Here is a 25,609-nt window from a genome sequence, read left to right on the forward strand (position 1 = left end):
TTAAAGTTAATTCTAACAAGAATCCAAGAATATATATATGTCATCAATTTCATTCCAAAATTAGTTTGTAACTCTTTCACCTGAGTAATTAATTTGGAGCAATTAAGGGTATTTTAGGGAAATTTCATAAATTGATTGGCCTTAATTCCCATCTATAAATTCAGGCCCGATTTCTTCCTTGGTCCACGAAATCACCAACTAGCCTTCTGCTTCAGTACCAGCAAGAAAAATAAGTTGCAATATATTTTTGTCTCAACCATGTCTAGAACAGCTCAAGCTGTAGCTTTCCTTCTCCTGGTAGTGGCCACATCCACTGCAGTTTTTGTGCAGCCAGGGCTAGCCCAGGTGCAGCCACCACCAGCTGGAACCATACCACAAATTCCAGGCCTATTCCCACCTGGAACCCCAAACGATATAATGCAATGCTGGTCATCTATAATGAGCACCCTAGGATGTGCATGGGAAATTTACAGGTCTCTTTTTAGCGGCCAATTTGGCAACACTGGCCCTGCTTGTTGCCAGGCAATTCTGTCTATACAGGAAAATTGCTGGCCTAAAATGTTCCCTATAAGTCCTAATTTCCCACCAACTCTCAAGGATAGCTGCTCCCATAGTGGGGGCGCTGCTTCTTCTGCTGTGTAGCTTTCCCCGTGCTACCTAGAGTAGTTGGGTCGAGTAAAGTGGTGCTAATAATTTGTTTAGTTTATAGTTGATGGAGGTTTTAGGGCTATGTTTTATACTTCTTAGCAAACAAAGGTAGATTAGGTCTACCTATACAGATTGATGATTTATCTTTCCTTAACTTTGAGAACTATGAACAATTAAGAGATTGTTGGATTTCCTTTTGTTCTAAGAAACTTTGCTTTTTTCTCTTTAGAATCATGAAGCACATGGTATGGAACTAATCACAATAGATACTAACATTTGTTAAGCGACCCAATAGTTCCAAGAGAAAGTTAAATTACCTGAAAATTGTCAATTTTCATATTTAAGATCTAACTTCTCCACAACCAATGGAAACATTTGTGTGCAAGGAAATTCATATTAGTAGTCAAATAGCATATCCAAAAATTCACATGGTGAAATGATTTTTTTTTTTTGAAAAATAAATTTATTTATCTCATAACGGACATGTTATTAAGAGTCTCAAATATCATGATAAAAACTTTTTATGATTGTCATTCAAATAATGAAACAATACATAATGCTCTTATAAGAATTTCAAAAAATTCATCTTCAAATATTTATTTAAATTATTATAACTATGATTGCTATTACTTGAAAGTAGTTTGTTTGTATTAGAGCATTCACTGCAAAGAAATCTCCCTAATGTCACAACTTCGTGCTCATCTCTCGCCAGCTGCAAACCAGGACAGGCTGCTGATATCTCGTCTTGAATAACAAAAAAGCAATAAGGATTTTCAATCTTATTAATTTTATAATGATAATTTAGCTTCAATATGGTGATGAACAAAAATAAAAAGCAACCAATAGAATCTGAGTTGTCTGATAATTAAGTTAATTTCAATATAGGCCTCATAAAAAGGAATAACAAAATAAATTATATCTATTACACAATCAATTTACTAATTAATACAAGGATCAATTTTTTAATTAATATGATAAACTAAATATATATATATATATATATCAAAACTTTTATTTAGATTAAAGGGTTTTATTTTATTTTTGGGTGCCAACGGATTTTTTTTTAATTTTAAATGCATACATACCACAATTCTTTTTTAACCTTTCCCAAAGTCTTTTTGTTGACTGGTAGTTAAATTTAATTGGTTACATGGTGGAATATGTCTCCTGTAATAACTAGCAATATGTACGCTTAAAATTGATTTGAATTAAATATTTAATTGAAACGAGTATTTAGAAGAAAATGTCTAAAATATTTGAATACCAATTCGAATAATAATTTAAAATTTTAATGAAATATTTATAAGATTTGAATACTTTATTACATAATGAGATTTGAGCTCAAATATTTAAAAAACAATCGACTATCCTATGACAATAATATAGTAATTGCTGATTGCTCCAAAATCCCAAACACCACCATAATGAATATGGACTTGTAAAAGAAAATTAGATAAATGGTCGGCATAATATTACAGTCTTAATCAGTTTAAAATGAAAAAAAAATAAAAAACTATAAAGGTAACTCAAGAATTGCGAAAGTTAAACTCTTTAAGAACATAAATTAAAAAAGTCTAAAATTAACTTGAAACTCCCCATCAATTTGAATTAAACCCAAATCAAAATATTATGTGTCAAATAATTATATTATATAAATATCAATCAATTAACTTATTCAGGAACAATTTTTAATGTATGTAGATTGGTATTTTCTTGAATGTCAATGCCCCCTTTATTTTTCCCCCTCTTAACCGTAATATATTAACTCCATGGACATTGATCATCTCTGTAATCAAACGCTCCTGACTGAAGAAACGGAAAAAATATTTACGCCAAAAGTATGCTGTGATGCAATAAACTCTAACATGTATAATGAGATACATTGCTCTGTGTTTACTGTCAATTTATTTCCCAAATTTGTAACTTCATCACTGATAAACGTGCGCAGGAAACAGTTTCTAAAATCAATTACTTGCTCTGTCTTCGTTTCTCTTCTATAAATTGTCACCCACTTTACTCCTTCACCCACCAAATTTACCATCAAAGGCCTTTTATCAGTAGTCTATTGAAAGAGTTCCCATCTTGCTAATAAAAGAAAACCATGTCAATGAAAGCTGAAACAACTATTTGCTGGCTGCTGTTGGCCACATGTACTGCAGTATTGATCCAGCCAGGGCTAGCTCAGCTGCCCCCACCTTTAGGGATCCTACCATCACCAATCTCAGGTCTGCTCCCACCAAGGACTCCGCGGGATATACAGCAATGCTGGTCAGCTCTAATCAACATACAGGGATGTATATGGGAAATTTATCGGTCCTTTTTCAGTGCCCAATTTGGTCACATTGGCCGTGATTGCTGCAAGGCTTTTGCCACAGTCAATGGAAATTGTTGGCCTAAAATGTTTCCCTTCAACCCTTTCTTCCCACCCTTGCTCAAGGATAGTTGTGCTCGCTTCGCTGCGGTTGCCCCGGCCCCTAAGTGAATGTTGCCGCTGCTATGACAGACGGTTCAAACATCTAGTATTAAGTAAAGGACTAAGAATTTTTGCTACTTCACGTAACGAATAAGATGTTTTAGGTACAGGAGTTTTCAGACCTGTGTTCAATAAGTTTGAAGCAGTAAACAGAGATTCGTGTTGTTAACATTGCTCATCTTACATTTGTCCCTATAAGTTTCCTATCAAAAGCAAGTTACAAATCAAAGTAAATAGCTAAATTACACCAAGAAAACTAATCAAATGCCTTTCCTTTAGCATTGAGTGCAAAACTCCAAAAGGCTAAAGCCAACGTCGTATATGCGAAGAAATTATACAGTAGATTTTGAAATATTCTTTAGTTCTTTTTCTTCCTCTAGAACAGTATAGGTGAGAGGCTTTTTCTTAAGAGAGGATTAATTGAGTGAGCATAACGTATCAACCGACCTAAGGGTTCGTCCAGGTAGAATAGGGCCGTAGGGGTGGATTATCTCTGCAATTGGCTGCTTATGTACGTTTTACAAAATAAAAAATCTGTTTCCTAGCATTGGATATTTGAGAGCATTGACGTTATGATTTGAGATACACCAAAAGTTATTGTACTAACACAAATATACTATTTTTCCTTTCCTCCACATATTTTCTTTCATAAAAGCGAGTTGTGTGTGTGTTTGTCTGTATCATCTCACATATTGATTCCTAAAACAAAGACAACGACTTCACCATTTGTTAGTTCGCCCGTCTCAATATGGGCAGTGTGAGGTGAGCCCCAAGGTAATCAAGTTGGCAAAATTGGTTTGAATTCTAAAACTTAGTTTGATTGATTTGAATTCAAACTCAACTAAGATTAATTAAATTAATTGAACGATCCAACTCTCCAAAACGAAACAACTTGAACTTTGATAGAGTATAATTTTATTTTTTAAAAAAAATATTAATTTAATTGAAAATAATAAATATAAAACACAAACTATTAATATATTAATATTTGAAAAACTTTGAATTATCTTTTAAAATTTCTTTTATTTACTCTTACATTTTTATGACTTTGGGTATTATTATTGTAAATTACAAGTAAGAAAACCGACTTTTTTTTTGTAATTATAGTTAAATTTAATTTCTACAATTATACATCATATATAAAAAATATTTTTTTCCTTTTCTTTACTCTAATGAAATAAAAAATAAAAAATTAAAATGTAGGTCAAAATAACTTTAAAAACAAAAAGTAATTAATGTAGAATAAAAATAATCAACAATAATTCGATAAAGGTAATTGTGACACCTACTTTTAAATGTTTTACTTTTATTTCACTTTAAGTAGATATTAATTAATTGTAAAAAATAAATTTGGACTCTTAAAAGTAGTTAAAGAAAGAATTAAACATTTTATATTCAAACTTCCCAATAGTTTTTTTTTATTTTTATCTCTCAACAAAATTCTAATATTTAAAAGTCTAATTATCACAACTTCTAACTTGATTTATGGTTGACTTTATAAATCATAAGCAGTGACCATAATTCTGGTGAATGACTAATAATAATCATTGCATGAAAAAAAAATTAAATATTAAATAAAATTTCTAGAGAACATTATTCTTATAATATCAAAAATCAAAATTAAAGATAAGTTACAAGTTGACGAGAATGCAACTTTGAATATCTTAATTGATAAATTTGGACTTAATATGAATCCTTCTAAATCTAATTTGATTTGATCTTAAAAGTAAACAAATTGAATCAAAATCAACCCGAATAACCACTACAATAAATTTGATTTTAATTACATTTTTTAGACATATTTTATGTAATGAAATTTTAAAAAGTGTAATTATTTAAATTTTTAGTTACATTTTTTTATTTTAATTATATTTTTCAAATTTAGTAATAATATTAAAACGGCAGAATTAGCTAGTGTTTGTAATTCTTATAATTATATTGTATTTATAATTCTATTAAAAATTTATATAATGTAATCAAATTTACAATAGTATTGTAAGAAATATTAAAAATATTATTCAAAATATTTTTAATTATACATTTTAAAAATGTACAGTTCTAAATTCAAATTATTGTAATGAAACTCAAACACCATATTTAATGACCCGAATGTCCTTCGAACTGTAATGACCCAATTCAATCCAAACCGGATCTAAATCCAGACCCGAATGTCCACTATTTGTGTACGTTGGCTGGGCTTTCTATCTGATTCTGTTATCTTCCAGGAAGCTCTCGGGGTTGGGGGGCCTTGGATCTAGCAAGAAATCCAACCCCAAAGCAACAGGCTCCGCCGCTCTGCCATCTTTCTCTAGACTAATTAGTCTATACATGTACCTGTTCATTACTTCCCTCCATTCGATTTTGTTCTTTTTCGATTCCCGCCACTCAAACAAAACAAGATCAACCAGGGGTTGTCCTCACCACATTGTTCAGTTTATCATCATCCTGAAAAAGTTAAAATGTTATGGTCAAATCCTTCAATCCATTGAAGAAAAGTTAAGGGAACAGACAAATATTAGGCATTAAACACGACAGACACTAAAAAATAATCAACCACCAATTATCGATCCAAAAATAAATAAATAAATAAAACTAAATTCTTTTTTTTTTCCATTGAGACCCCATTTTTGTGGTACCTAATGATTCAAAGAGGAAAATCAAACCCAGATTAAAAAGGTTATCAACACTGATAGGGACTTGCACGAATGAAATGTTTAATTTTATTTGCTGGTTCCTACCAAAGGGGAGTTCACAAGTAAAGATACCATCAAATTTATTGCGGATTGAAACTTTTATTTGGTACTTTTGGGATAAAGTCTTAGCATAATAAGAGTCCTTGACAATGACCAGGATGACTACAACTTTTTGGAAAATTAATTTTCCTTTGGGAAAAATTCTGTCCATTGGATATATTCGAAGTAGAACTCGAAATATCAGACTCATGTAGAGGTTGAGTGGAGTTATCATCAAAAGAAAAATAATGGTAGCTTTTTTCTCTCTAATTTACTCTTGCTTATTGGCCTAATTGTCATTTCGCGAATACCAATATTTTGAGGTAATATGTTGCCATCACGTTCTACTTCTATGTAGCTTTCTCACTTTAATTTGTTTTCGCTTTGATCATTTGCTGCTTTACCCTTGATATTCAATACCAAACTCGACTTTCCAATACCATTAGCTAGACTAGTGTGTGTACATATGAATATAATGTATTCACTTGGTCGATTTAGTCTGAATTTTTTTTATTGTTTAAAACATATAATTTCTCTTCTCTCACTTAATTTCGTGAGAAAAGCAAAAGCAAAATTCGATGACTTATTCTTTATCAGCTAAGATTTTGGCGGGTATTTGACTTTGTTTTTTTTATTATTTTTTTCTTTCTTTTTTGTTCGGTTAGCCGTTTATTGCCAATGAAGGAAAATTTTCAACTCTCCAATGCGAAAAAATCTCTTTTCTGAAAAGGTAAGCTTACATGTGAAGATACATGCAAAATACAAAAGGAATACCACATGGACTTTCCTTGCATACCCAGCCAGAGACCAGGCAGCTCTCCTTTTCCTTTGGAATGTTCTGCATTTCATGCCAAAAGCCAAAGCTTTCTTTGAGAATAGGCGATCATTTTGCGGGCATTTCCTCCCATTGAAGGATTGGACGTGGACAAATGTAGGTGGTGGTGTAGTTGATGACAGAGCTTGACAGCTCAGTTAAAGAAGAATTTCCGGATTAGAAAGGGTGTTAGGTTAATGTGGAGCGACAAAAAAAAGGTTCCCCTTAACTAACATTGAATGGATTAGGTCTTGGTGGTTCCCTTTTGGGTAGAGAGCCTCACCAGATCCTCATGACAAAACAGGATAAGGGGGGAAGACAAGGATGCTGAAAATCTCAAACGAACTAGTTGGAAAGCATCAAAGGGACCAACTCGTGACAGATAAATCAAACCCTTGGTTTTCACTCAAACTTAAATGTAATAACCTAATAGGTTGTCTTTGCCATATGAGGTTTTGATGTGTGCTCAAAGTAATAAGCAATTAGTAAAATTTAATCCAAACTTTCTGTCTCAACTTTTACTCTCAAATACATGATGTGGTAAAAATTTATTAAACAATGAAAATCTACCGTTTATAAATATATAAATTGAAAAATTTTGATCATATCAGATAAGATAAAACTATAATTAAGAATGAATAATGTTCTTTTGAAATGTAATTATAAATTTTTTACTATTTAAAAATCAATGTCAAGGTGATTAGATATCTTATCAATCTCCTTAAGCCAAGTTGTTAACAAAAATATTCTTTCAATCCTGTTATTATATTATAATTAGAAGATTACTTTTAAATGTACTAAAGTATATTCGTGATCTTTTGATTCCAAGTTTATTGACCCGTGCCGACGGATGTTTGGTCAGATTTGGTTTTCTCTCTCATTTTTTAATGGAAGCTTTGGGTGTCATCCAATGGTAAAACAAATACATACAAATGAAATGATTGTATGATTTAATGAGCGGTCCCTGGGATACTTAAAAGTAGTACACGATAGGGACCTACTGACCTCTACTTGCTCACGTGCAACTTGCAACTACACATACATTCCCCTTCCAACTAATCATTTCGCGCACTTTGCTTCCATTATAATTAATCATTAATTATTTTCAAAGATTAACATACACCCTTTGCTCTCTGTACAATTTATTTATCATTGTTTTCATCATTTAACTTATCATTAATTAGCTAGTGCATTTACATATTATTAATAAATTTAAATTTATAAAAAAAATTTATCTGATCAATAAACGTCGTTCTAACGTAATCTATAAACTTTATCATTTTTTCATAACTTAATCTTTTTTTAAATAATAAAATTTAATTTATTTCATCCCTTTTAATATTTAATAGCTAAAAGATATGATATCACCGCTGAACCAACTGTTAAATAAATTTTACTGTATAATACATAATACTCTATTGCCGATACAATAATTATTGAAATATAATATAATATGACAAATAAAGAAAATAAAATAGGCATACTTTTTGTTTAATGCACAATCCAATTGCATTAACGATATTATTGAGCAAATGAAAATTTTTGTTATGGGGTCTCGACATCTATGTATTATTATAATTATATGTAATTAAAGCTAAGCTATAAATCGTATCCATTAAATGGAGTTTGCGACTTCCGGGGTTCCAGTTCCCAGGGTTCGTGCCAAAAAAGTGGACCCCACATCGATAAGATGCAGCTTATTTTGAAAGGGAAAAAAAATCTGGCTATTTTCCTTAAGGAAAGCAAAGGCCGAACCACAGCCCAAAATGGTCCCGCCTCAGCAACAAACATCACTTTATTCTAAACTGCTAAGATAATTAACGAAGATGGCAACGATCGCAACCTTAACTTGATTCTCCCCCACCTTCATAAAAGATTATATTTATTATATAGTAATACAGAGATGCCCTTCTGTTTGCATTTATATCTCACTTTCTGAACTAAGTTCTTATTTCTATCCATTTCTTTTATTTTATCTTTTACTTTTGCCTCCAATGGCGAAACCTGTTGCAAGTTCGTATCTTCAGCTTCAGGGTTATCTAGCCCATTTATAGAGGAACACTGAAGGGGTTCAAGATCTGAGCTCTTTTTTTTTTTTTGGTTTATTGAATCCAAAGATGGGTTTTCAGATTTGGCAAATGGGGTTTTGTTTTTGGCTGTGTTTTAGTTTGTTAAGCCACAGCTTGAGTTTTGCAAGTTCACAAGCTGATACTGCTGAAGGGGATGCAACTGTTGAAGGAACTGTTTTCATTGATGGGAAAGCTCCCATTGGTTCAATCGATGATGATTTTATTTGTGCTACTTTGGATTGGTGGCCTCCTGAGAAATGTGACTATGGGACATGCAGCTGGGGTCTTGCAGGACTGCTCAATCTGGTATGCCTTTTTTCATTTTTCCAGTTGCATTCCTTCTTTTAATTACTTTCCTTTTTCTTTTTGAACAATCAACCAGCATGTTTTCATTGTTGTTTGATATAGTTATTTGGTTTTCCATGAAATTTTTTTTCCCATTTTCAGTCTTCCAATCTTCTACCTTTGCTTTATATGTATAAATGATGTACTCAACACTGTCCTCGTTTCCATGAAATTGCTTCTCTCATCTTTTTGCCCCAAGTTTCGTACAGAGAAATGATTTTCCAGCATCTTGTGGACAATCTGGGATGTCTGCTAAGAATTTTTGCATTTTGGAACTTTAATTATAATAAGATTCGTAATGATATTTTGAACATTTTATGCTTTAATGGTCTTTTCATACTTAGAAAAGGTATTTCTGTTCAATCTGGAAAGCATATTTCCCAGTTTAAAAGTGCTTGCTGAAATGTGTTTCGTCCTTCTTTTCCTTGTGCAGGATCTTAGTAATAATATATTCTTGAATGCCGTGAAAGGTAAGTTAATACTTTCATTTGGTGCATTTTTTTAATCACAATAATTTTTTCTTAATTATTTATTAGTCCCTGTATTGTTCAGCTTTTTCACCATTGAAGATTAGATTGGGCGGCTCATTGCAAGATAAGGTCATATATAATACTGATGACAATCGGGCACCCTGCACTCCATTTGTTAAAAATACCTCTGAGATGTTTGGTTTTACCCAAGGATGTTTACCCATGAATAGATGGGATGAGCTTAATGCCTTCTTTGCAAAAGCAGGGTAATGGCACCTTCTTTCTTTCCCCTTTTATTCCTTAAGAGCTTCACATTATGAATGTTAGAGCACGAATGTAACTCGAGTTTCACTATTCAGGGCGAAGATTATTTTTGGATTAAATGCTCTTACTGGACGATCTATAAGGTCTGATGGTTCAGCTGTAGGAGCATGGAACTACACCAATGCTGAATCTCTTATACGGTATACAGTTGAAAAGAACTATACCATCCAAGGTTGGGAGCTAGGTAATATAGCCTTCTCTGTTTCTTGATAACTATTTATGCAAAACTATCAGAAGGATAGCATGTTTGGAATTCTCTTTAATTGATTGATGAGGTGGAAGATAGTTCTCATGTTAGATGGAACAACTTATGGTTGTTATCTCTTGCCTGTCAGGAAATGAATTGTGCGGGAGTGGGGTTGGAACTAGGGTCTCAGTAAATCAGTATGCTGCTGACACAGCAGCTCTACAAAGTATAGTGCAAGACATATACAAGGATATTGATTTCAAGCCCTTAATCATAGCACCTGGCGGGTTCTATGACTCAAATTGGTTCAAAGAATTCATACATAAAACAACCAAATCCTTAGATGTGGTCACTCACCACATATACAATCTTGGACCAGGTATGATTCATCTTGTACAATCCAGTATTTGAATCTTCTAGGAGCTTTTGACTTGGAAAGAAGGTTCTAACTTTATTCTATCATATTCTTATGCATAGGAGTTGATGAGCACCTTGTCGAAAAGATTCTTAATCCATCTGTTCTTGATGGTGAGTCCGGAACATTCAGTGGCCTTCATAACATCATCAAAAGTTCTACAACTTCAGCAACTGCCTGGGTGGGTGAGGCAGGAGGGGCTTACAACAGCGGTCATAATCTTGTTACGAATGCTTTTGTGTTCAGTTTCTGGTAAAGTGGCAATAGCTTGCTATTAGAAGCCTTATGCCTTCTGCTATGATTGATTTGTAAGTGATATTTGCCTTGGACATGAAATACAGGTATTTAGATCAACTTGGTATGGCATCGAAGTATGATACAAAAACATACTGCAGACAATCACTGATTGGCGGAAATTATGGTTTACTGAACACTACCAACTTTGTACCGAATCCAGACTACTACAGGTTATTCCTTGTTGGAACTCTTTTATTATGAGACTCACAGAACTACAATTTGTTACTACAATATGTTTTCCTGTAAAGAAAAAGAAAGGGGAGACATTTCTTTCTGCCTTTATTACTGCAACAGTTTATTTCCACATAATTCAAATTAAGCTTTTAATAATTTGTGTAAGAGGGAAATGCAAAACTCTAAAGACGGATCATAGTAATCAGTGAGAATATATTGCCCTGAGACAGATTGATGCCCATTGAGACTTCATTTATACCTCAAAGAACTAGATCATCTTATCCATTTTGCCAGTTCACATAAGAAGCTAAGGTTGAGCTTGAGATATTCATAAATTGTACTAATGAAGAATCTACAGTAGGTGATCTAAGCCTCATGTGCATGATACTCTGCTTTCTTCATTGCAGTGCACTGCTCTGGCACCAATTAATGGGAAGAAATGTTCTGTCCACAAGCTTTGCTGGGACTAAAATGATACGCTCGTACACTCACTGTGCAAAACAATCAGTAAGTTAGCCCCATTTTGCAATTATCAAGCAGGTAATCTTCCCTTTCTTAGTATTTGACCTAAGTTTCCTATCTTGCAGAAAGGCATCACGCTACTATTGATCAACCTGGACAACAGCACTACTGTCCAGGCAAACCTTGCATTCAACGGAACAATGACCTTGCAACACAAGCACAGGTCTCGGACTTTGCACCATAAGCACAGGTCTCATAAGAAATTGATTATCCAGCTGCCTCAAGGCGCTGATGCTGAAATTAGAAGAGAGGAATACCATCTAACAGCAAAAGATGGAAATTTACACAGCCAAACCATGCTACTTAATGGAAACATTTTAAGTGTAAATTCATCCGGGATCATACCTCCACTGGAGCCTTTACATGTAAATTCAGCAAAGCCAATAATGGTCGCTCCTTTATCTATCGTGTTCATTCACATGCCAGATGTTATCATCCCCGCTTGCAAGGTATAGCACTAGAGGGAACTAAAATTGGTTCCTTTTAGTGATTGATCAAATAAGAAATAGAACACATTGCAAATATTTCATTTTTTTCCCATTCCATAGTGAAGAATATAATGCAACATACGTTTCTCAAAAACACTCATAATTCCTTTCTTCATTCTGGTTTCTACAATAAATATGAGTGTATATACATAGATGTGACGAATTGATGCAAGAGAAACAAAACAACCTTACTGCTCTGTAGCTACCAATGAGCCTAACACTGGTGCATTTAACCTGCAAAATCCATCCTTCGACAGGAACCATAATAGCATAGATATTACCCTAATTGTTGTCCTAACCGCTTTCAGTAGGTTGAATGTGTGTTAATGGAGATATCTACCATTAAGTCAATCTCTGGTACAACAAATTTGTCATTTGTCACATAACAGGTTGTGGGAGAACAAACCACCTCTCAGATTGGCCCAACTGTTCGTCCATAAGTAGAATGTGTCTGTGTGGAAGAGAGGGAGAGGGTAAGATATCCAGCACGGATGTACTTCACTTTCTAGGAATGTTATTTATTGCAAGTTCTAATAAACAACCGCAAAAATTTTTGAACTGCAAATATGTTAATACATTTTGGTGGCCAACACTTTTACTTGAATATACAAATGATATCAAGAAAATGACAGATTGAATCATACATGTATATTTTCTATGCAGGAATATGGACAACCACTAACCACTATTACCGAACAAGGTCATTTTCCACTTAGGCACAGAGGAAAGGGTCAAATTAGGGATACCTTAAACACCGTGTCTTTCAGTTTGGATGCTTCAATCAAGAACACCGATAGAAAGCACAGAACCACGGTCAGTCACTCTCCGAAAAGCTTTGAGGCTTACCGCTAGCGAATGCCAACCAGACAATGGTACCAGTCAAGTAGAAGAATATTGACGGTGCAAACAATGACATCTGCATGGTACAGAAGTCCAATTATTTTGTTTACAGAATTGGGGGAGGAGAGGAATGGAAGGCATCATTTCCAATCAGCAAATAGAACTTACACTCCATGAATGAGTAGAATCGAGAAGAAAACCAGTAAGGGCAACACCTACAATTCCAGGCACTGCTCCGACAGTATTGGTAATGCCCTATGAGGAAAATTTCAGTAAAGAACCGTTCAATTTAATTCATGCAAAGCATGCTTTAGTGTAACTGTCTATGTATGATTGCAACATTCAGCAGATATAAGAAAGTCCAGGGTCTGCTCCAACTGCATCCACCTTTCATTCATATCCAACCCTCTAAATTGCTAGCCACTAGTCAGTTAATGATGCTAGATTTCAAATGATAGATGCTTTGAATCTTAGGCTTTGGAGTCAAGCCTAGAGACTAAAATTTGGAAGATAATTTATCATGAAAAAATTAGCAGAGTTCAGGGAAAAAAACAAAAAAAGTCACCACTTTGCCAGCAATCATTCACAAAAGGAGCAAAATCTTAGTACTAAATGGTTGAATTCTAATACTTGCCATCACAATAAATATTCCAGTCAGAAGCAGAATTCTGATGAACATGATTAAGAACAAAAACACTTAGTGTGTTGAAGCCTGCTTAGGGTTCTCCTTCAAGGAAGTATTCCACTAAATCAGAATAATCCATTGATAATGGCATGAAATTACATGTTGATCAAAATATAAAGTATAAGAAGACTGAAATAATCATATTCTTTCGACATGAACTTCAAGCACATAGCCAACCAATTTGGAATTTATAAACTTACATACCAAAAGTATACTTGCATATTCCGGTGACATATCTTGATGTGTACAATAAAGCCCTGCAGTTGGGGGTGGGGAAGTTAGTACCAATACTGTATTAGTAGCTCATGAAGAAGGCAGGTTATGCATAACAACTGTTGTTTGCTATAATGAGAAAAAGTAGCTAGCTGGATTAGTCACTACCAGACAAGGCAAAGCTGGAAAGAGCCAGTCCACTGGAGAGGATCCCCACAATTTCCCATGGTTGCAGTCCTAAATCAAGAGAAGATAGAATCATGCAGATTGCCGGAGATAGAAAGGAAATTGTTTGGCAAATCTTTCGCACCTGCATGCACAAAATTAAGGCCATCAGAAAAGTTCAAATCCCCAAATAAGATTAGATTCCTATAGGTAAACTTCCTATAGGCAAGTTGAGGTCCTTAAAAAATTAAAGCTTCAACTTGCAAGGAATGATAAAATATCACAGATGAGCTTATACAAATTCACATACAATTGTATTGACAATGCTAATAGTACACCATATATTAGATCACTGACATGTCATATTATTCATTGGAACAAGCAACAAGTGATTCAATAGACTTGGCATTTTTCGATGTACTCAGAGAGAGAATAATGATATAGAAAGGTATAATTCTTTGATGTCTTCATACCGTAGTTGTCTCAACTCCATTGGAAATTAAGTAGTCAGCAAACTGTGCAGCTATGCTTGTTACAAAAACCGAAGCCAGAGGAGGAAGGATGGAAACCTGTGATTACATAGCTTATAGTTTGTAAAACTATAAATGATTCATTTTCAGTCTCAGACAGCACATATAACAGCTATAAAAATTTGGTGCAGCTAATGTAAAATTCACACACAATTTCTGAGTTTGCTATCATCATTCATAATGATAAACTACATAACAGTTAGGTAAAGAATTGGCTTCATCTGTTTTTGTTTTTTAAAAACTGTGCTCATTCATTGTAATTGAAACTCTGACAATATACATGACAAAGAAGCAGAGTTTAGAATATAGATCTTTTAACCTTACCTCTGCAGCTTCTGTCAAATTTAGATTCAGTTCCTCACTGCATGGCATGCAAAACAGAAGTTAAATTTCTACATGAGTGAAATAATAACAAGAAAAAACATTGCAGTATAACTGCGATGTTTATACAATTTATATTGGAAACATTTCAAGGAAGTAGAATTGACGAGAACTAAATACTCAATTATAAAAATCGTGAAATATGACAGTTTCATGCAAAGAAAGGGTGGCTTATAACAAGCCCCTTAAAAACAAACTGTTAGTCCCTGTGAGATCGTAACAATTCTTGGAAGCTCCAAATTCCATAAAGCAAACCAACTGAAAAACTTAAAATATTGATCAATTGTGAACTTACCTAAAAAAGGTAGGAAGCCAAGATAGACAAGTATAATGACCCCAACTTCCACAAAAATGAGCATATATCATTGCCCATACAGCTGGACTTCGGAAAAATGCCTTCCATGGTACATCCTATAAGACAAAAACCATTAAGAAAACCAAGGGAAACATGGTCAAGTCCAATATAATGAAACATTAGAACACTCCAAATTTTAAAAAGGATTGACAATAGTTGTTGATTGAGACCACTATGAAGTTTGTTTTGTGATGATAACAATAGTAGTCAACAGGACCATTCAACTACCTGAGGCAAAATACCGCACATACAGATCACAGATGACTTTATTTTAATCATCAAATAACATGTTATGTGATAAATCTAGTAAGCTACAATGTACTTCATGGTCATTGACATGCTACATAATTTTACTCCCATCAGCTTAAGTACAAATAGAAAGCGGTTTCAAGCTTCATCAACATGGTCAAAATATTTTTTAATCATAAAATAATATCAAATCCTAGCTATATAAATTATGGCAGTTTTGCTAGACTATGTAGCCAAGACAAAGTAACTGGCTGTTAACGAAGATCCACCTATCAACAGGGTTACCATTTAACTGAAGATACCTTTGAATTATATATCCAAGATAATTTCTAAGATTCCTTACAAGTTACAACCTCTATAGTTCAGTAGAATCACTTAATAAATCTATTTGCTCTTGGGCCAGGGTAGTGAGTGTAAGCAAGAAAGAAAATGCAAGAATCAGTCACATTTTGGCCCAGTATGGAAAAGGAAAATAAGTCAGAGCAGTGATTATGGCTATGCGGGAACCATACAAGTTCAGTTTTAATTATTAGCACACATGCCATAACACCTACTTTTGGATAAAAAGTTATTATAAGAATAGATATGTATTATATGAGTGGAAAATTTTGTAATCCTGCTTGCTATGGTGATATGCCAATATGGGTGCAACTGTAATGCTCTTTCCGTTAAAAGCTGGATTCACAGATCAGAATCTGTTCCATGATATTGAACTGGACTCCACCAAGTATCATGCAAGATTCATGCAATACATAGGCTCTTGCAGTTTGCTGAATGCTTGAATCTCTGGGCATGGGACAAAACAGTATACAGGCAATTATCATTGTTTTATGGTGTTGTGTTAAGCACTAAATGATATGAGGGTGCTGTGTTAAGCACTAAATGATATGAGGGTGCTGTGTTAAGCACTAAATGATAAGGTTAAGCACCAAGTAAGATAAGGCTCTTAAGAAGCTGGATATGCAACCAGCATATGTTCCACATATCAGAAGTCAGAACTATCTTATGTAGGGCAACGAAACTACTAACATACAGCTGAAGTAAACCAAACCATAGATGATTGAATAACCACAACCAAAAAAGTTATTTACATGAGTCGAGCGTGCGCACTAGATGATAAAAGTACCCACCAAACTCTAAGGACACCAAAAAGCATAGAACTTCAAGTAACAATTTCCCCCCTTTTTTTTTCTGGGGAAGATAACAAGTTTCATTGTCAGAAACAGGAAATCAAACATTGACATCACACCTGCAGTGAGGCACGCAACTCATCTAGAGAATTATTCCATGAATTCTTCTGATCAGCAGATTCTTCTGGAGAATTATTCCATGACTTGTTCTGATCAGCGGATTGCAATACTGTCATATACCAAAAGTCATGATCATTAACACGTTGAAGAGGAACTCAAGGCAAGAACGAAAGAGTGGAAAAGAACTAACACAAGTAGTAACATACTTTAATACAATTATTTTAGCAATATGTGGTTAAATTTTACACCACTACCATGCTCTGAGAATCTTCTAACTGGTTATTTAAGTATGCAAAATGCTCAAAATGATTCCGCTCAAGTGTTTTAGCACCTTGGCATATCTGTGAAGTAATTCTACCCTGCATCAGGTTTGTCAAGACCTTACATTCAACTTGGGTCTCTCCACTACATGGAATCAGCTATATTGTTCGTATGGGCCACTGTTCTCTATTCAAGACCATATCCATTTTTTTGGGTTTTCATCCATGTCCTTTGCTCTTCCTTTTCTTCTCTTGAAAGAAAACCACTATGAGACTTCGGAAATTTAATAGGAGCATAACGGTCATAGAGAAGGCACTCCTAGTGTAAAAGTTAAAAAGATACTGCATGAAGCTTGTCTGTATAAGGCCGAAGATCTTTGAGAAGGCAGATGTAGGTAAGATTAATCCTCGAGATTGAAAGAGCTTTTATTTAGAAGTTGGGCACAAATCAAATTTTATATATGGCAGTCTTTAGACATTTATCAGCACCTTATTCTCCTTACTCTGAAAAGTTTTCAAACTAGAAGTGAGTGCAAATTCTTCACAACAACTTCAGATGGAAATGCACAGGATGAAATCTCTTTCATAATGAAGAAGCCCTCAAAAATAAATTAAACTCCCTTCAAGAGGCCTAATTTCAACAAACATATATTTAGTTGTCATTTCCTATTTCTCTTAGGTTCATCTTGATGATGATAGATAGGTAGCATAGTATTCTCTCCTTGCCATTTAGATTTCACATATTATATCAAAAATGGTAGTAGACATGTCATAACATGGACAACCTTTAAGTCAAGCAACTGTCCAGTTCTTTCTTTCTTCCATTCTATATTCTGTTTGCTAATCGGAGTGAAGATAGTGTAGCCAGTGAACAATTTTGAAATCATTATGCTATGTCTCCATCCATCTGGCATGATCTCAAATAACTTCTGTAAGCGAGGACACAAAATCTAAAATCATACCAATCATGAACTGGTATTCCTAGCATAGTTTGTGGTCTTCAGGTGATGTAATTAGAAGGCTTCCTTCTTAAAGTACACATAGATATTGTGGTAATACAACGAGAGTTTAAAATTCTATCAACCTATAAGACCCTTTACTTACACCTTCCAATTACATAATGCCACATCATAGTCTTTAACTTTATAAATACGTTACAATCTACACAAAATTTCGATTGCTTTCACCCTCTCAAGATCCCCTCCATGGTGTCCAGGTATACCTGTCTTCTTTAGTATTTATGTTCTATAACTTCTTTCTTTCCGACTGTACTCTGGTAAATTTTTTTTTCTTGTTGGGGTTGATTTATCTTTTGTTCAATATTCTCTTGACAGTCTTCTTTATCAGCTTCTAGTCCTAATAATCGATCTTTTAAACTTTTATTTTCGATTTTGTCAATAATTTCTCTCTTCTACTTTTTAGGTCTTGCCTCCCAGATTTTTATTTCTCAGTTCCTTTTGCATTCCAATATTTATTAAGATTTTCACATTTTAAGGTCAAAAAAAAAAAAAGAATCTTAATAAAGAAATTAAAATAGGGACAAAGAGTGTGGGTGGTGTAATCTTAATTTAGAGTAAAGAAAAGAAGAAGTGAAGCAACAGAGAGGAACAGTTGCAGGAAGGAAAAACAACCAACATTGTGAAATTCTGAGGTATTGGAGAAATTATTCGATTTGGAACAACTTATTTTGAAGAGTACAAAAATATGATGTGGCAATAGATAATTGGAGGGTGTAAATGGAGGGTTTTATAGGCAGTCCTGATAGAATTTAAACTCTATAATGAATACGTAACAATGGTCAAAACGATTGCACCAACATCCATGGCAATGGAAAAGAGTCTTAATTGTCAGCAGCACCAATAGCATTTTGATGAAATGGTGTTGGATGCAGTGCACTATTACGAATGTGATTGATGAGACAGCAACAAAAATGATGTTGAATTAGGGGTGTGCAAATGGTTAGAACAGTTAGTTTGGTTATAGATTTCCCAAAATCGAAAAAACTGAATTTCCTCTTAAAAAAACGAAATTGAACAGAAAAATGTTGATAACCCAAAAACTGAAAACCAAACTACTTAGGTTATTTTGGTTTGGTTATCGAAAACTGAACTTATGGAAAAATATACTAAAATTAGATATATGTTAGATATCATACAATGTTTGATTTACTTGGGCTCAAATCCACATGGTTCTAAGCATAATTTCTTCACACCTTAACTTAACTATAATAAAAGTTAGAATTCCTTTGGAAAAAGACCTGTGTAATCAATAAAATTTCCCCTCTTTAGATGAGCATTTTCCACTTCGGTTAGTTTGGCTGAGAATTTTCCCAACTGAAAACCAAACCAATTAAACCGTTGTAATCAAACACATTTAACCGAAATAACCGAACACTGAACTAACTGAACTGAAAAAATCGAACTCACTTCGGTTTGGTTCTTCAGTTCAGTTTGAATTTGCACACCCCTAATGTTGATGTAGATAGTAGCAATTTTGTTGTCCATAGGAGCATTTAAAAAAATAGCAGTATAGAGCAGGTTGCATCTATGGTGATGACAGGACAGTAAAGAAGTTGGAGGGGACAGCAAGAGTAATGTTTTCAACAAGGGTCAGATACCTAAACAATGTAAGGAGCTAAAAATGAGCTGAATGCTAGAAATTAGATTACATATCTTCTAAGCATCCATCATCAGCTTACTAAGCAATAAAGTTGTTAGCTACAAATGAATGAAGAAACCCAATTATCAGTTTTATTCAACAATAGAACTACCATTATCTTATAAATAACTCAGAAAAATGCTCAACCTTTCATTATCCGAATGACAAAATAAGCAATTCACTTTTTCAAATAAACAATAATGAAGATAAAAAGGGATTGGACGCTCACATGCAGCATGTTCTACAGCATTTAAAGCCCGTCCTTCTCCAATAAAATGATATCCCAAATACCTTCAACATTTTGGTGACAACAAGGGTTGAAGTCAAATTTCAGTTCAATTTCGCATAAATATTTAAAAAGAGGAAAAGAAAACCCTCAATATTAGATTGCCCAAACACTCTTAGAAGGCAGTTTGCGGACAAAGAATAATCATCTTTTATGTTTAAGAAAAGATGTACACATTTTTGCATGTTGCACAGATGGAATAAACACAATAATATGTAATTTTAGAGCTAGTGACGTACCAGCCTATCCCCAGAATGCCAAATAAATAGAATACGGATTCCCAACCAAAATTTTGGATGAGCGGAGGAGCCAAAAGAAGCCTGCAACATTTTCAAACAAAGAAAAGATGACAAAAGAAAATGAACTTGAGCACTCATTTAACCAAGTGGACGGCATTTAATAAACAAATTTGTTGATGCTACAATGAGAAGAGCAAAATCAATTTGATGGCTATCCACCTAGTGTTCGTTTGCTTGATCAGGAAAATTTATATTTCTGGTTATGATATGCCTGTCCAAATTCCCTGTTAAAATGAAACATGGAAAAGAAAAAGTCCCTTGGCATAATTTCAAGAATTAATAAGCGGGTCCTTTGGCAGAAAAAAAGATTCTATACATCCCAAAAATATAGGCATAAAAGGATGTAATGGTCATCAACTTAACAGGCTGGATTCTTGTTCTTTAGAACACTCCAAATAAGGAATCAACAACTTTTACTTTTTTCTGTTTAATTTAACTTTTATTTTTGCACCTTCATTTCAATGAGAATGCCATGTCTCAGTTAACTAAATGTCCCCATAGACAAATTGAGAAGTTTAATTTTTTGAATACATGAAAATAACATGAACCATTTAGTTGAATGTTAATATGTATTTACCTACTTAAGATAAGACTCCAACAAAACATACCCTGTTACACTTCCTACACTCAACCCACCAAAGACAAATGATACAGCCCTGGAGCGCTCTTCCAAAGGTATTGACCTGCATGTTGTGTCAGACAATGCCAACAAAAGGAGACAAGATGGCGTTAGTTATTTGCTAGGAGATTAACCATATCACGAAAATAGCCAGACTGGCAGCACAAAAGATCAATAATGCAATAAGGCCAGATAATAATATTAGATTCAGACCACAAAATGCTTTCCATTTTCGAGAAACCATATAACTTCATCTGCATCTCTAAGTGTAATATTCAATAAGTTGAGGAAAGCAATTTCTTCCCTCAGGACGGGGGAGGGTATTGAAAACAAATACCCAATTTTTGCCCTCCTGACCTGGAGATTGAACTCTCCAGGAATTGTATGAACAATACACAATTTTTCTGAATTAAGAAACAGTTACACACACACGGAGACACAAAACATCTTTTTAAAAGGATTTGTTCTCCTAAATCAGGACTTCTCATTTTTAAAGGTGATGCCTTTGTTCCTGTGCTTTATGTTGGTACTAATTTCTGTTGAAGGTCTCCAGTACCAACATAAAAACACAGTAATAAAGGCATCACCTTTAAAAATGATTTAGAAGAACAAATCCCTTCAAAAGATGTTAAGAAAAAATGTTGAGAGATCTAAAACTGGAACGAATTTTGGAATTCTTATAGAAATGAGGAATTGGAGTCTAAAGAGAATTATGAACCAAAGATATCTCATTAAGCGTAGTCTAGAAGAACAAATTGACACACATAAACAGAAATGTGTATGTATGTGATTTTACTACCTATCAGTCTTTAAATTCCAGTTTCAACATGCATTATGCTAAAAGAAACCCAGGGAAGCTTTGATGAGCAGCTTTTTTAACTATACTTATGAGGGGGAAAGAAGAGCCAAATTATCATGGTAGTGAAAACATGGAACAAAGTTTCAAGTCGACAATGCAATTCAAGTGGACAACTTGGATACAACAAATCAGAGACTTAAACTTTTGGCAAATATGCATCTAGATTACTGCTTTTGTATGATAGGCTATAAACAACATGCTCTTAAGAGTATGGATGCCATAAGTGCCTGGCAATAAGGTCTGTTGCAGCTGATGGCGAAACACCTTCTCCTATCCCAACCTGGATTTAAAAAAAAAAAGAAAAGAAAAAAAGGTTGAGGGATAGTAATTAGCATTGAACAAACGAAGCTCCAAGTAGCACATTGTATATGCACTCATACACATGTCAATGAGCAAGACATTAAAAGCTGAACAGCTTCAGTGAGATATTATTATCAATGACGATGTAATCTAAGAAAGAGAGATTACCTAAACACTTTCAGTTAGACAATTAAAAGAGTTGAATACATGAAAACAGTAATCCAAACATGCCTAGATAATACAAGTTAAAGAAATGATAATAAATACGACTTACATACCAAAATCCTTGACAAGAGTAGTCCAGGCATGAATCCAGCAAGAACAGGAACAAGGGCCGTAGCCAACGACCAAGCCAATACTCCAATCTCAAGAACTTTTCTGCATGAATAAGAAGATAGCAGGTAGTATGATGTGTATATGAGACAATCTCGCTATGCCAAAAACAAATTAATTTGTTGTCCTTCACTAATCCTTAGAAATTATCATTTTAGCATCAAACACACGATATTTATTTGGATGCTGTTTATTACACCATAGCCATCTAAGATGTTAATAATCAGGACCACTTTTTCCCTTTTTTGTTTCTCTTTGGAGGAAAAGGATCATCAACATCTCTAGCTTACAACCACGATCCGACTTTCTGCCCTTCAGTAGCGTAATCACTCAGTGAATATTGGCAATAGAAATACCCAATATAATAAAGCAAAATTTCAAAGGAAGAGAGAGAAAAATGGACAATTAAGAAAGAGACGCCATAACTAGAGTTGGTATTGTGTTCTTTGTCAATTCTAAGCTCATCAGAAATTTGATGATACAAGGTTGTTGGTGAAGCAGGATCAATCATGTATACTTAGTCCAGATATGTATGTTAAATACATTGACAGGAGCAGTTATCATTAATCAAGAGTTGCGATAATCACTCAAATAAAATACACATTTCATTTGGACCAAATGTTAAAGCCAGTGGAGAGAGAACTTACAAATTAAAATAGCAAGCTTAAAACAATTATAAACCTCACCAGTTTAATGTGATTGCATTATTAACTTGCATGGCAGTAACATCAACAGATTTTTATTGCTCAAGATTGTAAATGGTATGACAGCCACAGATAACATTTACATTTTATACGAAGGGTGAGCCTTTTCAGTAAATGAGTTAAACTAAGAAACATCTGCATCAAAATAAATATTTGAGATAAACTGGAAGAAAGTTGGCAGTATTGCAGAGAATTGGGCCTCCTAGACACTTTCAGTATGATATCTAAACAAGGAATTTCATTTAAGGTATCTTAAGTTCAAAGGTTGTACAAATTATTAGTTATCGAAGTCAATCTAGTTACGAAATTAGTTTCAGTCTGCTTTATCCATATCCAACTCAGTCAAGTCCAATTGGCCAGCTTGAACAAGGCATCAAATCAATGTGCGTACACAATAAAGTAATGAGTAGTCTTAAACGTGGTCCAAACCCTAGGAGGTAGCATCCAAGCTAGAAATGGTAGCGGCTCATCAATGCCAGTGGATAGCATAAAATATTCCTCAAATCCTGTATGCAGGCCTTAAATTCTCAATATCATTATAAGATTACCAGTTTTCTCTTTATAACTTTTGGCAACTTTCTGCTCTGTATAGCAAGGAGGGATTAATATGCAAGATTGCACATTTGCACTAAATAGCTGAAGCCTTCAAATACTAACCTTCCACCAAAAATCTTGGCAAGCCAACCCCCTGGCAATTGACTCAATGCATAACCCCAGAAGAATGATGATTGCACTAATCCAGCTACTGACGCATTCCACCCAAACTGATGTGACATTGGAATTATAGCAACACTCAAGTTCACCTATCACATTTAACAAGCTTAACAAAATCAGTTCAACCCTGAATATAAAAACCAAATAACTAAGGCTCCATTTTCTACTACTTAAATGTGCTATTTGCTTTTTACTTTAAAAAAAGTTGCATTAAAGCAAAATCATAATCGACTAAAAATGCACAAATGACTAAAATGTAACACAAATTCAAACAATTGTTCTATATAAAGTAAAATCACAAGCTTTGTTATCCAAAAAATATAACATTATTAATTCTTACATCTTAATTTTGTATTCTAATACTCCTATTGCTTTTACTTCCAGAAAGAAAATGAAAGTAACAAAGTAACAACCAAAGTCAACCCAACAAGAAACTTGTACGGTATAAACTTCACTGGAATTTGTTCATTCAAAATACAAATGAGCCCATAATTCTGCATGTAACAAAAGATTTACAAGGAGTTCTGTGTCGAACACCAATTTTTCCACTGCAATAACGTTACATGTCTCAGAAAGGCAGTTTATTTTGGCATTAAAACACAACTTAAACTTCACAATAGATACTTGGGAACCACAAACTGTTCGTTAAATTGCTCAAGAGAGTAAAAACTAAAGCAATAAAGTCAACAACCAACCTTATCCATGTTACAAATAACAAAGGCAAGCGAAGTGGTGCCAATGAGTTTATATCTCTTCGGAATATTCTTCCATGAAGGCCATTCCAAATCCAAACCCACTTCCCTTGAACCACTTTCCAGACCTAAACCCGCTTTGCTGTCCACCTCCTCGACCCGTACCCCATTGACTAACCCACCAGCCCTGTCTCTCTTGTCTTTAACATTCTCTTTCTCCTTGATACTGCATAAAACTTTGAAATTCAACCGATGCTTTGAAGGACTTAACTGCAAGTCGAGATTCTTGCGTGTAGTGTTCGTAAAAAAGATTGAGCTTTGGGAAGTGTAGGTGTTGTGAGAAAGAAAACGTAAGTTATAATCTAGTCTCGAGGTGAATTTTGCCATTTCTATAGCTTGTGTTTAAGAATGTTCAAAAAGAAATGAAGGGCAGCTGAGTTTAAGGATCCATGATGAAACTCAGACGTGTGATTAGGAGGGAAGAGAAGAGAATGTGCTGAGGGAAACTTGGTTGGAAGCGTTGGCGAGAGAGAGGACTTGAGGAGGCCACGAGGGAGACGGTTTGTGGCTTGGATTTGCTTAGATTTTTGGGCATCTTCTTGAATATTTGGTTCATGGGTTAAGTGTGTGGGACCCACGAAATCTGGCTCTTTCTGATTGGAGGTGGTGCTAAGCTTTTAATACTGACGCGACTCATGCATTTCATCATAGAGAAACTGAAAAAACAAAACAGAAAGTCAAGAAAGCAACCGAAGCTACTCAAAATTGAGATACAAGTTGTCAGCTTTTCTTCTACGCCTGAAAATCTGTTGAAATTGAGAAACGTATTGAACTCTTCCTTCTTGTTTTAGGCAGCTGAAGAGAGAGCATGGGAAGGCCAAATGTCTCCATGGCGACCAATTTTTGCCCATACATTATGTGCTGTTATTGGCAAGTACAGAGTCACCATCCGAGCTGGGCACTTTTGGCAGACAACACCTCGTTGGATAACTTGGGACTAAGGTAACGATTGGAATAAGGAAAGTGATGACATATTTTTGTAATGTTTTTAATTAAATTATATTATAGTATTTATTTTACAACAGATTACTGTAATATAAAATTACAATTCAATCACATTACAATCAAGATATGTAATGTGATTACAGTCTAAAATCAATGTAATCACATTACATTACACTCTGTAATGTACTTAAAGATAATTTTACCCTTTAACTTTATTATCTTATTAAAAATATTTTATACTATTATAATTAAAA

At 34.2% G+C, this 25,609-nt stretch overlaps 4 protein-coding genes across 7 annotated transcripts; 3 read left to right on the plus strand and 1 right to left on the minus strand.

The window, feature by feature from the left end:
* The first annotated feature begins 258 nt into the window (after positions 1 to 258).
* Positions 259 to 642, plus strand: LOC110410352 (uncharacterized). Its single transcript, XM_021419997.2, has one exon. The coding sequence runs from the start codon at positions 259 to 261 to the stop codon at positions 640 to 642; it is 384 nt and encodes a 127-aa protein (XP_021275672.2).
* A 2,060-nt stretch (positions 643 to 2,702) lies between these two features.
* On the plus strand, positions 2,703 to 3,130 carry LOC149527528 (egg cell-secreted protein 1.4-like). The gene has a single exon (XM_089782753.1). It carries the CDS (start codon positions 2,750 to 2,752, stop codon positions 3,128 to 3,130), a length of 381 nt encoding a protein of 126 aa, XP_089638879.1. The 5' UTR covers positions 2,703 to 2,749.
* A 5,300-nt stretch (positions 3,131 to 8,430) lies between these two features.
* GUS3 (glucuronidase 3) lies at positions 8,431 to 12,810 on the plus strand. Of its 3 annotated transcripts, XM_021421976.2 has the most exons (11): positions 8,432 to 9,042; positions 9,515 to 9,551; positions 9,634 to 9,817; positions 9,911 to 10,059; positions 10,211 to 10,441; positions 10,540 to 10,729; positions 10,819 to 10,944; positions 11,356 to 11,455; positions 11,536 to 11,919; positions 12,348 to 12,431; positions 12,622 to 12,652. In XM_021421976.2, the coding sequence occupies exons 1-10, from the start codon at positions 8,785 to 8,787 to the stop codon at positions 12,396 to 12,398; spliced, it is 1,710 nt and encodes a 569-aa protein (XP_021277651.1). In that variant the 5' UTR covers positions 8,432 to 8,784; the 3' UTR covers positions 12,399 to 12,431; positions 12,622 to 12,652. The 3 variants fall into 3 exon arrangements, with proteins under 3 accessions (XP_021277650.1, XP_021277651.1, XP_089638725.1); XM_021421975.2 differs by lacking the exon at positions 12,348 to 12,431 and having other exon boundaries at positions 8,431 to 9,042; positions 12,622 to 12,810; XM_089782599.1 differs by lacking the exons at positions 12,348 to 12,431; positions 12,622 to 12,652 and having other exon boundaries at positions 8,434 to 9,042; positions 11,536 to 12,110.
* Positions 12,042 to 25,132, minus strand: PHT4;5 (phosphate transporter 4;5). Of its 2 annotated transcripts, XM_021421977.2 has the most exons (16): positions 24,354 to 25,120; positions 23,602 to 23,747; positions 22,186 to 22,285; positions 21,835 to 21,887; positions 20,738 to 20,812; positions 20,070 to 20,150; positions 19,774 to 19,835; positions 16,626 to 16,735; positions 15,068 to 15,183; positions 14,716 to 14,752; positions 14,335 to 14,430; positions 13,865 to 14,006; positions 13,688 to 13,740; positions 12,967 to 13,053; positions 12,705 to 12,874; positions 12,042 to 12,409 (listed from the first exon to the last, which is right to left on the minus strand). In XM_021421977.2, exons 1-15 carry the CDS (start codon positions 24,735 to 24,737, stop codon positions 12,773 to 12,775), a joined length of 1,644 nt encoding a protein of 547 aa, XP_021277652.1. In that variant the 5' UTR covers positions 24,738 to 25,120; the 3' UTR covers positions 12,042 to 12,409; positions 12,705 to 12,772. The 2 variants fall into 2 exon arrangements, with proteins under 2 accessions (XP_021277652.1, XP_021277653.1); XM_021421978.2 differs by lacking the exons at positions 21,835 to 21,887; positions 22,186 to 22,285 and having other exon boundaries at positions 24,354 to 25,132.
* Between the last annotated feature and the right edge of the window lie 477 nt (positions 25,133 to 25,609).

The sequence above is a fragment of the Theobroma umbraticum genome, unplaced genomic scaffold (assembly GCF_002168275.2).
Source record: "Theobroma umbraticum cultivar Fairchild unplaced genomic scaffold, ASM216827v3 scaffold_56.0, whole genome shotgun sequence".
NCBI classification, from domain to species: domain Eukaryota; kingdom Viridiplantae; phylum Streptophyta; class Magnoliopsida; order Malvales; family Malvaceae; genus Theobroma; species Theobroma umbraticum.

Bases quoted from the DNA above. Each gene is read 5' to 3' on its own strand.
- LOC110410352 (XM_021419997.2), top strand. From the start codon at position 259: ATGTCTAGAACAGCTCAAGCTGTAGCTTTCCTTCTCCTGGTAGTGGCC.
- LOC149527528 (XM_089782753.1), top strand. From the start codon at position 2,750: ATGTCAATGAAAGCTGAAACAACTATTTGCTGGCTGCTGTTGGCCACA.
- GUS3 (XM_021421975.2), top strand. From the start codon at position 8,785: ATGGGTTTTCAGATTTGGCAAATGGGGTTTTGTTTTTGGCTGTGTTTT. The intron at 9,043-9,514 runs GTATGCCTTTTT...TTCCTTGTGCAG, and splicing joins TTGCAGGACTGCTCAATCTG to GATCTTAGTAATAATATATT. The intron at 9,552-9,633 runs GTAAGTTAATAC...TGTATTGTTCAG, and splicing joins ATTCTTGAATGCCGTGAAAG to CTTTTTCACCATTGAAGATT.